Genomic DNA, 14,735 nt, shown 5'->3' on the forward strand with positions numbered 1-14,735 from the left:
CGGTTGTGTGAAAAGGTTAAAAAAAATTCTGGAAAGAATTATGTGTTATGTTAGAGAAGATATTAAAAGATATTAAATTAGATCCAATAATTTTTTTGTTGGGTAATATATATGATGAAGACATTAAGTTGGAACTAGATAAATATAAAAAGAGATTATTGAGGCTAGCAACAGCAAAGAGCGAGAAAGTGTGTAGCTACAGAATGACAGGTTTTTATTTACAATAAACTTGAAGTGTATCCCATGCTGCAACCCAGGCTCTGGTGGAGGAGTTACAGCACTGAAGCCTTTATATAGGGTCAAGTGGGTGGAGCCATGAGCACAGTCACAGCGAGGGGGTGGAGCCAGATAAATGAGTATACAACAGTTCACCACAATTCCAAACCTCCGCAAACTCCTGAGGAAGTAAAGGTGCAGACGTGCTTTCTTCATGATGCTATTAGTGTGTTGGGTCCAGGACAGAACCTCCAAGATAATGACTCCCAAGGACTTAAATTTGCTCACCCACTCCACCTCTAATTCACACAATGATCACTGGATCGTTCAATGACACTCATTTCTATCTGTAAGCTACCGATCCATGTTTCTGTTCAAGAGGAATTAGGGATTGTCAATAATTGCCAGTACCATTTACACCCTGTGAATTAAAATAAAATACTTTCTATGTACTTATAACTCAGGGTTTATGGGAAACTGAACTGAAATTAGCAATATCGTATGAATATAGGGCTAACCATTGGACGCCAAATTTACAAAATATTACAACTTACAAGATTAATCAAAATCTTTTTTCCTATTTTCTTGCACTACTCCTTTATATTGAAATGAATTTGCAGCAATATTTGCATTGCAATGCCGCCACAAAACAACAAATTGTCTTGACAATAAATTCTGACTCTGATTATGAAATCCAAATTTTTATTATTTTTCTGATTCTTATCCTCAATGCAAAACTAGAGTTACAAGTTATTTCATTCTCTTAGTGAGCTCAAATGCAAAGAATCCCCATCCGATCGAAATCTTGCAAAAATCATGAAGTAAGTGATGTATATTCAACTGCAGAGCATATTTCAAGTGGTCAATAATCTTGAATGAAAGTCATAAAGAGGATTTGCCACTTTAAGTAATTGAATGGTGAAAGCATTTAAGTGAAGGATGTGCTGTGCTGTGACCATCAATGTGCACTGGACAGAAAACAAGCTTATATAATGGGAGCATCTATAAAAGGGCCACAAGGTGGCGCTAACTGCCATTTTAGCCTCAATGTGGATGGAGACATCCTACTTAAAATCAGAATCAGCTTTATTGTCATGAGCATGTGTCACAATTAGCGGCAGCAGGTATTGTGCATTACAGGGGCAAAAGTTACATTTCTGTAAATTCGCTAAATAAATTAGTGCAAATGAAGAGAAAAGAGTGAGCTGGTGTCCATTCAGAAATCCGATGGTGATGGGGAAGGATCTGTTTTTGTAACTTTGGGTCTTCAGGCTCCTGTACTTCCTTCCTGATGGTACCAGGGAGAAGAGGGGGAGGCCTGGTGTAGAGCGCGTCGAAAGTTGATCCAAACCAAGGCTTTTATTAGCTAAAAGACTGGAGCATATCACAAGTAGGTCGACCAGTCCAGAACGACCTGCTCTGGCTAAGAACAATCCTTTAAGACCTGCCAGTAGGTGTGGCTACATTCTCAGCCAATCACAGTCATCCTACACTACCATCTGTACATAGACACATTGGTGATAGAATCTGTACTATCACACCTGGATGAGGAGGGTCCTTGATAGAAGCTTTCTTGAGATACTGCCTCTTATAGATGTCTTATAGATACAAATCTCAGGGAATATCTGCTGATTTTCACTTTCAAAATGACCTTTTCAGCTACCTCTTGTAAAATTCATATTTGGGCGTGCTCAGCATCGACCAAACCACTGCGAGGGCTTACTGTCAATATTAATCACCTGACTGCCTGACTGCATTTATTCCAAGCTCTGAACTTTGTTGAAATTGCAAGTGCTTGTGATAAACTAAGATCATCTATATTGGAAGGAATGAACCCACTCTATAATCATTTATTTTTGTTTCTCCAGATTATTCGTGACTGATCTGTCCTCTTTTGCAACACAGTTATTCCAAATCAATTCCCTCATTCATTTCTTCTTTCCAATCGAGGAAATCATAACATTGATTGAGGAAAGAGATAGAAGTTTATCAGTGGGTGCACACTACACAGTCTTCTCCAGTGCCCAAGTTCAAATCCAACCTCAAAAAAAGATACAACAACAATGGATTCTGTGGTGAATTAGACCTATCCATCTCATTAGTCAAGAAGGTGTAGCCACACTTACTCTTCCCTAAGGAGGCTGAGGAGAGCAAGGCTTCAGGCCCTACGTTTTGACCACATTTTACAGGGGCACAATTGAGCATGACCTGTCTGGCTCCATCACCATGTGGTACGATAGATGCAAAGCATTGGGCTAGAAGTCAACACAGAGGACCATCAAAATGGCCGAGAAGTTCACTGGGGTCTCCCTTTCCTCTGTCATCGACATTTACTGGGATCATTGCTTAAAGAATTATTGAAGAACCCTATCCATTCAACACACATTTCCTTTGACTCACTACCATCAAGAAGGAGGTACAGGAGCATCAAAATTAGGACTGCCAGGTTGGGAAATAGCTTCTTCCCACAGGCTGTGAGATTGATGAACAGTATCCTGTAACCGAGTAATCATCCCAAAGTATTTATATATATTTATTTTAAATTAAATACTGGGCACAGAATTTAACATTTATAAATTTTCACCAAATTCTGGTGCTTAAAGTTAATTGGTTACAACGCAAGAAGGTTATTCTTGGTTTCAGAGAGAGATTTGTTGCTCTTTGGACACACACAAACTTATTCCTTCCGATCAGACACTTCAGTGTCTTGCCAAAGAAACTTGCCATATCAGGGTTTTTCAAATAATAACCTCTTCTTCTCCACAGAGTTCCTTTTGTTTCCCGTATTTCAGGTGAGATACTCTAGCCAGCCATTTCCTCTTGTATGGACCACAAGGGTTTTCAACAGGTTGAACTCAGAACTCACAACCCATCTTCAAAATGGGGTTTAAACAAGCTGACAGCTTGCCATGACTGCAGAAACCAGTTCTCTCTCTCTTCGATAAAGCTTGTTTGGTCTCCTCTCTGTCTCTGCTTGCAAAACCAGATGACCTTCTTAGAACAGCAAACTGCAACCAGACAGGTTGCAGCACCGGACCCAAACTTCTGAGCTCCTTCATCTGTTGCTTTCGAAACCATTACTCCACGCCAGGTCCAATCAACATCTATTTGTGAAGTCTCTTGAGCTCAGGTTCTTCTATTTGCACCTCCTTGTGAAAACCTCTGGCAAAGCAGTTTTTATTATTGTCTTTACAAAAGCACTGGGCCCTGGAGTATCTGGTTTGAGTAAAGCTCTTGCATTTTAAATGAGATCTGTCTTGCGAAGTGTTTGTGTTTGCTTGTGACCTACACTACCTCCACCATCTCTCTCCTTCAAAAGCATATCTGTATACAACATAAAATATATAATCCATCACAGGATGTGTATGTACCATGGTCTGGAGAAATGATGCTTTATCTGGTTGGATACGTAACATAAAATGTAATAAACTAATACTCATATTTGAGCCTTAATATCATAGAAACTAACTAGTTCATTCAAAAATAAAATATACAGTGCAAATAAGAAGGCACTCAAGTTTGAGGGAGCCCCTTGTTAGATTAGATAGGAGCAAAGAAAAGTCTGCTGGAGGAACTCAAGGAGCATCAGTGGTAGAAGAGGAATGGATGTCGTCTTGTGTCGGATTCCTCCATCAAGGTGAGAGTGCAGGCAGCTGATCACCAGTGCAATGAAGTCAGAGAGGGAAGGGTTGGACAGGGGCTAGTTGGAGTTTATGGATGAGGGAAGGTGGGGGGGGGGGGGGTGTGGGGGGTGAAGGATTATGGACAGTTCCTACAGATTCCAGCATCTTCAGCCTCTGGTTAGAATGGAGGCTGCTTTATTTTAGATCTGGCCTGTTACCTCCTGGCCTAGATGTGTGCAATACTGGATTCTATGGTAGAAACAATAGCACTGAAACCAACCAGTTAGTTCATCCAAAATAAAATATAGTAGTATAATTTTTTTTAAAAAAAAGCATTCAAAGGTCTAAAATCCATGGAGGATTAATTGAAATGAGACTGAACTGAAATGAATTGAGGACCTTGACCACAGCAGCAGACCAGCGAGGGGTTCAGCGACAGAGGATAACTTGCGGTCGGGGGACCTGCACAGGCAGCAGGCTGCTGGAGACGGGCTCATTGGTGCCAGATATTGAAAGCTAAATCCAAAAGGCCTGGGGTGCTTGAGGCTTCCTGATCATGTGAAGTGTGGAGCTTAGGTTGCCGGTGAATCGAGCGGAAGTCTGTGCGGCTGCAGAGGCTGCGAGAGCGCTGGCGATGAATCCATGGACACTGTGACGATGAAGGGACTCTCCTTTGCTTCTCGTTCTCATATAATCTGAGGGAGACTGGCCAATACTAATGGTGACACTTTAACTTCCTTATGGCAGGAAAAAGTTAACGTGTATCATGCATGTTACATTTTTAATGTATTATTACTTGACAATTAAAGGAATCTTGAACCATTTAGGTCATTAAGAATCAAGGCATTTGAGAAAATATCCAATTTGTTAGAATTAAATCTGGTGAAAGCATTACTTCCTTAAGAGAAATCAAATTTGAAACCTAAAACAAAGTGAATTGAACACAAATAAGGATTTGGTAACAGAATAAAATTAAAATAATATTAAGTTTTTTTTAAATTTAAGGTCCCTGTTACTGTAAAATCCCTGGTAACTGGCATCTATGGGGATTGGTAGATATTGGATAAATGAATTTTCTGGTTGCTTGAGATTACGTGTTGCATGATTAATGGCGAGGCACGCCAATTTTAAACTTCCATTTGTTTTATCCATCTCTTTTCCGTAATTTTTGCTGGTTGCCTGAGGCTGCCAGTTGCTTGAATTCAGGATAACAGGGGGTTTTACTGTACCACTGTTTTTATAAAATCATTTCAAATGCAAATGATTTTACCATATTATTTTTGTAGTGGGAAGAAAAGGTTGAGAACCATTGCTCTAGATCCAATTGTTACTGAAATATTTTGCTTGAGAAAAATTGTCATTGGCCCATTTCCTTTGGAGTTATGAAGCCGTGAACAAAACAAGTCAATTAAGTACAATTAAAACAGTGGTTTTCAATTTTTTTGTTTCTACCCACATAACTCCTTAAGCCATCCCTTACTAATCACAGAGCGGCTATGGCATAGGGATTGCTTAAGATGGATTGTGAGTTTAGGGGGGGCAGTTGGAAAACTACTGCATTAGACCAAACATGAAGCAACAGTAGTTGCAAAATGATACAATATTCTTCACCGATGTTCAATTCAGGTGAGACAGGAATGAGAGAGGTGTCAGGGAAATAAAGCCAGTTTTTAAAAAAAACATGCTGTTCCATTACTTACCATCACAGCCCGTTCTCTCTGAATTTAATTCATATCCAGTATTACATCGACATTGGAAGGAACCATAGGTATTGATGCATTGCTGTCCACATCTGTTCTCACTAGAACATTCGTCCACATCTACATCAAGGAGGTAAAGGATTGAAATAAGATCAGTCTCAGTGCAACTGGTCATCTGTTGTATTATCATTTATCAATTGTATTTTTTCTTCTTCTGAGAATTGGGTGGAGTACACATTAGGTGACTCCAATATATAATGCTGTGGAAGAGAACATATTTGAGCGATATTGGTAACTAGCCTCAAATTCAATTAAATGCAAGTGAGATTTTTAAAAATGCACTGCACAAAAATGCAACAGGTCAGACCGCTTCCTTGGGAAGCAAAATATTGGAGGCCTGGTGACCAGTGATTGCATGATGAGATTCCACAGGTGTCACTATGAAGTGAATGATCTCAGCGGCTCTAAGTAAAAGCACAATGCTGGAGGAACTCAGCAGGTCAAACAATTGATGTCGCAAGGATACATAAGTAAGATTTCGGGGTTGAGCCCTTCATCAAGGTCTGATAAAATGTCGGCAGGCGCCAAAACTAAATGGGGAGGGGAGGAGCACAGTCCCACAGGTGGATAGAGGTCAAATACATAAGATTTCAATCATCAAACTGCTTTGGTGCTTTGAATGGAAGGCAATATTATTGGTGTAGTCCATTGTTTTATTTTCCTAAATATTCCCTTTCCCTTTCATATTAAAATATTTATTTAAATCTCAGGTAAACAAGAAGTCCACACAAGTGGAACCCCCCTCTGTTGATCGGGTGTGGCAGATAACTTCAGAAGTTGTAGTGCCAGCCACCCTCCCCAGTTGATATTCATATATCTCAACATTTCACTTAAAGATCAATCTCGATTCAGTCCACCCCTACAACTCCACCACGTTGCTCCTGAACATCAACCGTAGCAACAGATGAATCTTCCTCTGCCTTCCAATTCGTATGTTGATTCTGACCACTCTTCTTGCTATTCCCATTCGTGGTGCCATTACGTTTCAGAGAACCATTTGCTTTTGATTTCTGTAACTCTGAACTCCGAGAATTATTTGGCAAAGAATTAGTTTCATCATCAAAAAACTCAATCTGATAATCTTTGTAAAACACCTTCAACACAGTAAGATATCTGAAAGCAAACCGACAACCCTTCTTCCATAGTACAGCTTTTGCCGGATTGAATTCCTTCCGATGACGCATCACATCTTGACTCAAATCTGGATTATAAAAGAACCCTATGGCCCTGAAACATCATAGGTCCTTGATTCTGTCGAGCTTTCTGAATTGCCAGTCGCAAAATTAACTCACGATCTTGATTCTTAAACAATGAATAAGAACTGCCCGGAGGGATTAATCAGTAAAAAGTTTTCTTCGTAACGCTCTATGTGCTCTGTCCAATTCCAGTCCCTCAGGAAAAGCATCATTTCCCAGTACCTCTGGTATCCAATTCTGAAAAAACTTCACCGGATCTGTTCCTTCAAAATCTTCTGGCAAACCCACTATTTTAATGTTATTACGTCTACTTTGATTTTCTAACGAGTCAATCTTCTGCATAAGCTCACGCTTCTGAACCTTCCAATCTGTTAAACAGTATTCCAAATAATCTATTCATTCAGTACGTCGGTCCACAGTGTCAGTACAATCACGAAATGCTCATTTAATATCCTTAAATTCTCCCTGAACCACATCCACTTCTCTTAAACATTTAACCGCATCTTGCTTAATCGATGCCATTTCACCTCTCAATTCAGTAAATTGAAGCTTATTTTCTTTAAGACCTTGAGTAACTTGAACAGCCATATTATCCATACGTCGTATAAACTCCTCTGAAACAGAAAGTGTAGTATCTTCTTCCATCTGTACTGTTTTAAAAGTCTGTAAAGTTGGAGATTTACTTCTCGGTATTTTTGTAAGTTTTTGAAGCATTTGATGCCTACCTTTAATAAGTCTGGCAGCTTGCAGTATCAGGTCCAGTTCCACATCAGAATAGTCCTCCATCCCCTGTTCTTCTCCTTCTTCTTCTTCCACCATTGGTGAAATAGGTGCTGGTATATGCTTGGACACTGCCGCTGCCCGGGCCTCCCGGCCCCAGGTCAACATCCATTCCCACACTGGCCCGACATGCTCGGGCCGTCGGGAAATGGTCAACCCCATCATAGGGGTCCGTTCCGACGTGACCCGCATGCGTGAATCCTCGCGCATGCTCATTACGGACTGGGCCCCGTGTTCAGTTGATTGTATTACTAAATTAATTACAATAATTAATACGTTTAGACAGCAAGTTAATCAACCAATGATACTAGCATTGGATGCTGAGAAAGCTTTAGATCGAGTTGAGTAAAAATTTTATTTAAAGTGTTGGAGAGATTTAAATTTGGGCCATTTTGAATGGGTTGGATTAAGGCGTTATATAAGAATCCTTCTGCACAGGTGGTGACAAATGGTCAGGTCTCTCAAGCATTTACTTTGTATTGATCAGCCAGACAGGGCTGTCCATTGTCACTAGCCTTATTTGCATTAGTTACAGAACCTTTAGCTCAAGCAATTAGACATAATATGGCTATTCAAAGTATTACGATTGGACGAGAGTATAAAATTAATTTATTTTCAGGTGATGTGTTGATATATTTATCTAAACCTACGACCTTTACAAGAATTATTGGAATACTATGGGTCAATGTCAGGGTACAAAGTAAATTGGGATAAAAGTGAGATACTACCAATATCTGAAGAAGATTATTCGGATTGTAGGCAAATTACTAAATTTAAATGGTCAGAGAAGATTAAATATTTAGGTGTAATTATTGATAAGGAATTTAAGAATTTGTATGGTCTAAATTATTTACCTTTGTTAAATAAAATTAAATCTGATTTAAATCAATGGAAGGATTTGCCATTGACATTAATTGGTCGAGTAAATTGTATTAAAATGAATATATATCCACATATTCAGTATTTATTCCAATCAATTCCGTGTTTGGTACTGGGGAAATTTTTCAAAGAATTGAATAAGGTGGTATGTTTTTTTTATGGAAAGGTAAATTATCAAGAGTATCGATGCAAACGTTGATGTGGTCATATGATTTGGGAGGTCTTCAATTACCACATTTTCAAAATTATTATCAGGCAGAGCAAATGAAGTTTATCAGTAGATTGTTTGATACTGACCAACTGCCAATGTGGGCATATGTGGAGATGGATCAGATACAAGAAAGATCAATACATAATTTTATGTATAAATGGAATTTATTGCTTTTGCAAATATACAAATTACCTTTTTTAACTTATTTATTTAAAATATGGTGTAAGTGGAATCAACTTATAGGTTAAAAAGAAGTATGTTCAATTAAAACTCTGTTATATCAAAGTCATTTGATTCCTTTTCATGTATAACCCTTATTTGAAAGAATGGGACTCAAAAGGTTTGGTATTAACTGAAGATTGTTTTGAGGCAGGTTTATTCCTTTCATTTGATAGACTTAGGGAGAAGTTTGGGATATCACAAAATACATTGTTTCCTTATTACCAAATATGTGAGTTTTTTTAATGAATAAGTTTGGTCGAGAATATTACCAACGCAATCGAAGTTTGAAATATTGCTTATGGATAAGGGAAAGAAAGGGTTTGTTTCAGAGATGTATTTGTTATTACAATCAAAAATGAAGAAGGTCTGAGTGTTGTGAATATGAGATAAATGGGAGCAGGAGTTAGCTATATTTATTCCTGAGGAAGAATGGTCTGACCTATGTTTACATAGTGTTATAAAATTAGTTAATGTGCGCTATAGCTTAGTTAATTATAATTTTTTAGATCAGTTATATTTAACTCTGGAAAAGTTAGAGGTATGGTTTTAGGGACTCTGATTTGTGTTTTAGATGTGGAGACCAGATAGGTACTTTTATACACTCTGTGGAATCGTCCAAAGGTTAAACCTTTTTGGGAAAAGATTATTAAATTTTTGCAAGATTTATTTCAAAGATTTATATATGGCTTCATGGCTATGTTTATTAGGATATACGAACCCATTAACAACACATCCAGATAAATCTTGGATTGCAATTATTCATTTGAGTTTGGCAGTAGCTAGGAAATACATAGCGGTAACTTGGAAAAATTATGTAGAATTAAGTATATAGAGGTGGCAGAATGAAATTCAATCATGTTTATATTTAGAGAAAATTACATAAAATTTGAGAAATAATTATTCCTCTTTTGAAAATATTTGAAATATATTAAGATAGATGTTAAGTAAATAATTCTTTTTTATCATTTTTGTTTGAATTGTCAAAAAGAATTATTGTAATTCAACCCACTTTATCTGTATTTTTTAATACATTTTTTTGTATGTTAAGCTCTGAGGGGAGGGAGGGATAGTAAGGGGTGGGATAGAGGGTTGGAGGGTGGGGGTTAGGGGGAATAAGGGTTTTTTTTTAAACTTATGTTATATATTACTTTGCAAAATTTTAAATAAACTTTTCAAAAAAAAGGACCAAAGAGATGAAGGTTTATTGGAGAAACTCAATGGGTCATGCAGCATTCGAGGAAAGCGAAAGGCAGTCGGTGTTTTGAGCTCAGGCCCAAAATAATAACCTCTGCAGATTCACAAGAGATTGGAAGTGCTTCTCACTTTGCTTGTGAATCTGCCGGGGTCATCTACTGCATCAGGGACTCCTGTTGTGGTCCCCTGTTCATTGAAGAGACTGGAGGCAGACAGGGATATCACCTCTGAGCACCTCGACTGTGTCCACCATAAGAACGGGGATCTCCCAGTGGCCACCCATCTTAAATCCCCCTCACCATTCCCCCTCACCATTCCCCCCCCCCCCACATTCTCTTGCTGACATGTCTGTCCACGGTCTTATGCATTGCCAGATTGAGACCATCTGTAAATTGGAAGAACAACATATCTGGGCACCCTCCAACCAGATGGCATTAACATTGACTTTTCCAGTTTAGCCCCTCTAGCCCATGTCTTATTTCCACTCTCTCTTTCCCACCTTTTCTGTCTCCTTTCTCTTATCTTTCTATTCATGGAGCTAAACCATCCCCTCCCCTCAATCAATTCTCACCTGTCCTCCTCTCCATATCCAATAACACCTTTGATCTGTTGGTCCATACTCCTCCCCTGCCCTTTTTTATAATTCAAGCACCTACTTGCATTTTGCTCAAACCTTGAAGAGCTCAGGCCCAAAACATCAGTGTTATATCTTTACCTCCTAAGGACGGTGCGAAACCTCGTGAGTTCCTTCAGCATTTCTGTGTTGTTATGACATGTACAGCGTTTGCCGACTTGCATGTTTCAGTTGATGTAATCAACAAACCTAAATCAATTGAAGCTCGCTGTTGTGGGGGGGGGGGGGGTCACCACAGGAGAATGCCACAGTCAGCTGATCTGAGAGGCACAGCAAACATCTCTGAAACTTGGAGTTACAGCTTCTCTCTTGTGCTATGTTCTGCCTACCACATGGAAAAGCACAGCAGCGGTTGATAAAATACGGTCCAGTGGCATAGGGTTGGAGAGTAAAAGGAGGTTTGAGGACTTGGTCAGTCCAACAGTTACATCGAGTGTTCAATGGCATGACTCTCCCTGGACTTTAACATTTCTCAAACAATAATAGAAAATGCTGGAAACATTCAGCAGGTCAATATTTAAGCTCAGAACTGAAAATAAGCTGCAGAGAGTTGGGGGAAAGGCGTTGTCTCTGATTACATAAAGCCTTGGTGAGTGGGGGTTACAGTACAGATTTTTCTTTAGATATGCATCTGTGAAGAGGGAAACAGTTCAAGATTCAGGCTCAAGTTAGCTCCAAAGTTGCATAGAGGGATGGAAGCAAAAGTAATAACTGTGATAGGGTGGGAATGGTTGCCATGACGATAAGTCGTAAAGGTCATCCAATCGAGCGATTAAAATGGCAATTGGAGAGCAAGAATACAGGCTGGAAGACACGCGCAGCGGATCAGAATATGCTGATGGAGACTGAAAAGCTAAGCCGATAACACAGACGGATGGCTTCCAGCAGAAATGACCTGTTCTGATATACAGAGACAAAGCCAGTCATCACAAGTTTTTGACCCCTCAACGAGCCCAGATAGGAAATGAGGTTCTGTTTCTCAAGGTTGCATTCCACACATTCTAACAATTTCGGAGAGGTCAGAATGGGAGAACGGGACCCTTTCCACACGGCACACAGTAGCTTTAGGCTCTTCCCATCGGGGAAGAGATACTGAGCCAGCAGCACCAGGCAGAGGAACAGCTTCTTCCCATGACTGTGAGAACGCTGAACAACCAAAGGAACTGCTCACACTAGCCATTTGAGACCCTCATATTTACAAAACAATATTTTTTTTTGTATAGATGAATACTTGTGTGTCTGTATGTGTGTTGTGTCTGGTTGTGTGTTTGCGTGTTTTGCACCGAAGTCCGGAGAATGCTGTTTCGTCGGGTTGCAATTGTGCAATCAGACAGAACATATATGCTTGACTGATCTGCATTTAGATTCCTCAGTGTAGAGGTGATCGCACTGTGAACCCACATGCAGGATAGTAGATTAGAATACGTGCACATGAATCTCAGCTTCACCTGGAAGAACTGTTTGGTTCCTCAATGGTGGGAAGGGAAGTGGTAAAAACGCAAGTGATTGCAAATTACTTAGTTGTAAGTCCCTATCTTTTTCCACAGATACTCCATGGCCTGTTATAGAGTCTTAGATCCATTGGGTCACACAGCACAAAGCAGGCCCGTCGGATCAACTCGTCCATCCAACCTAGTTGGCATTCTGACCAAGTCCAATTTGCCTGCATTCGGTCCTTCTATGTTTTTCGTGCCCAATTACTTTAAAATCCTGTAATCGTACCACTTCTTCATTTTTCTCTTGCTGCTCATTTCAGACACTCACCTTTCTCCTCTCTCTCCTTAAACCTATGCCTTCTAGTTGTAGAATCATCTACTCTTGGAAAAAGACTGCGAGGATTTACTTTATCCATTCCCCTCTATAAAGTCATTTCTTAGCTTCCTACACTCTAGTGCAGCCATTCTCAACCTTTTATTTGGCTATAGCCCCCTTTGGACTCAACTCAATGTTTATGGGCCCCCTTCCCTGTGAAACAGTCAAGTTTAGTTGGTTTCTTCTGTACTTCTCTCCTATCGACTATCATTAAAAAAAATTAGGATTTTAGTCTGTGGGCCTCCTTAAATGAGCTGTGGACCCCAAGGGGTCCATTCGGCTCCTGTTGAGAATGGCTGCTTGAGGGAATGAAGTCCAAGCCTATCTAATCTCTCCTTATAGCTAATGCCCTGGAGTCTCAACAGCTTCCTGATGAATCTCTTCTCCACCCCTTCCAAATTATTGATGTCCTTCCTCTAGCTGGGCGGCCAATTCTGCACACAGTGGAGTTCTAACTTCAGACTTGCTGCATCTGCAGTCTTTTGATTTTTTCGCTTCATTTCTCAAGCGCGCAGAATGGGGGCAGAGAGGTGGGCCATCGGATTGACGGTCAGCTAATCTAGAGGCCAACAGCAGTAAGGTGCATATAGGTTCCTCGCATATAGGTTCTACATGGTAGGCGTATGGTTTCTCACATGTTTGGATGCAGTAAACCAAGATCCAAATAGTATTCCTTCAATAAAGAGTCACTGAGAATAAGACTGACAATTGGATTAAGTTCCAAGAATTGTTTGCCGATTTCAAAATCAGAACAGGTTTTGGAAAGGGTGAAGGAGGAACATTTCATTCACCAATCCGAGAGGAACAATTGTGTCTCTTCTGTTCTCATCAAGAGCGAAGGTATGGTAAACAGATAATCAAAAATAATTACATTGTGAGTATTGAGGGTGTTAATAATTTACTGAGGAATCCAATCCAAATATAAACCTGAATGAAATAATTATCCACTGAAGTTGTTAATTCACTACTGCTGTGTACGCTGTTCATGTACAGTCAAGAGTAGGTAGTGAGAAGAGAGATGTAGGCTTGGTTCCAAACCTGAGAGGGTAAACGCGTGCTGTGGTTAATGGGCAAAATGAACAGATTAGTGAACAAGGGTTATGAGTCTGTGCAGAGGAAAAGGGAAAGCAAAAAGAATGCATCTGTCAATCATTGGTAATAGGAGCTGGCTGCAGTAAATCAAGAACAACCCTGGGAAAAGGTTGCCGGCTGAACAGTCTCACACTTAAACTAGCCAGCAATCAACCTCGACAAGTTTATTGGGCAGCCTGGTTTATGTTGCGGTTGGCGCAACGTTATTACAGCACCAGCGACCTGGGTTTGAATCCAGCGCTATCTGTAAGGAGTTTGTACATTCTCACTGTGTCTGTGTGGGTTTCCTCCAGGTGCTCTGGTTTCCTCTCACCCTTCAAAGCATACGCAAGTTGTAGTTAATTAAGTGTAATTGGGTGCTATGGGCTCGGGGGCCAGAAGGGCCTGTTATCACGCTGTATGTCTAAATTTACATTTAAAATTTTTTAAAAATTAAATTATATCTGGTACTGTGAAAAGGGTTCTCCAACTTGCTTAGAAAGTAGAAGAGCAAGAGCAAGAGCCCATCGAGCTATAGTGAAAAGATCAATTATCACATAGCAAGGTCAGCAATTACAGCCACTGTTGTAGTCACGAATAATCAAAAACCTTCACTTATTAGGTTATTTCAAGGAACTAGGCAGGGTTGTCCTCTTTGCCCTTTACTATTTAATTTAGCTCTGAAGCCCCAAGCAAAAGCACTTCCGGATTCCAATGACATTGGGGGAATTAATAGAGGAGATGGAATTCACAAAGTGCCTTTATATGCAGATGATATCTTAATATATATTCCAGATCCTGAGATTATCTATTCCTCCAAGGTTGCCTTTGCTTTCCCAATTTGGTAGTTTCTCTGGATATAAATTGAATCTTCATAAGAGCGAATTATTCCCCAATAAACATGCATGTACCCATTTATAACCATATACCTTTTAGAGTGGTTAAAGACCCATTTTACCTTTCTTAGGGTTAAAATGATCAAAACATTTAAAGACATATAAATTTAACTTTCTTCCTTTGATAGATTATGTGAAACAATCTCTTTCTAAAATGGTCTCCATTGGCTTTTAATGTTATTAAAATGATAATCTTAACTAAATGTTTGTATTTAGGAATGCATAATCTAACATCTGGGTT

At 39.6% G+C, this 14,735-nt stretch overlaps 1 protein-coding gene across 2 annotated transcripts in view; it reads right to left on the minus strand.

Annotated features, from left to right (window-relative positions):
- The window catches only part of fbln5 (fibulin 5), a 98,767-nt gene that overhangs the window by 16,284 nt on the left and 67,748 nt on the right, over positions 1-14,735 (minus strand). For both annotated transcript variants that reach the window (XM_069916113.1, XM_069916112.1), the window contains exon 7: positions 5,540-5,659. In XM_069916113.1, coding sequence (XP_069772214.1) covers positions 5,540-5,659 — 120 coding nt within the window. The remainder of the gene's footprint in view (positions 1-5,539; positions 5,660-14,735) is intronic.

Source organism: Narcine bancroftii, chromosome 2, assembly GCF_036971445.1.
Source record: "Narcine bancroftii isolate sNarBan1 chromosome 2, sNarBan1.hap1, whole genome shotgun sequence".
Classification (NCBI taxonomy): domain Eukaryota; kingdom Metazoa; phylum Chordata; class Chondrichthyes; order Torpediniformes; family Narcinidae; genus Narcine; species Narcine bancroftii.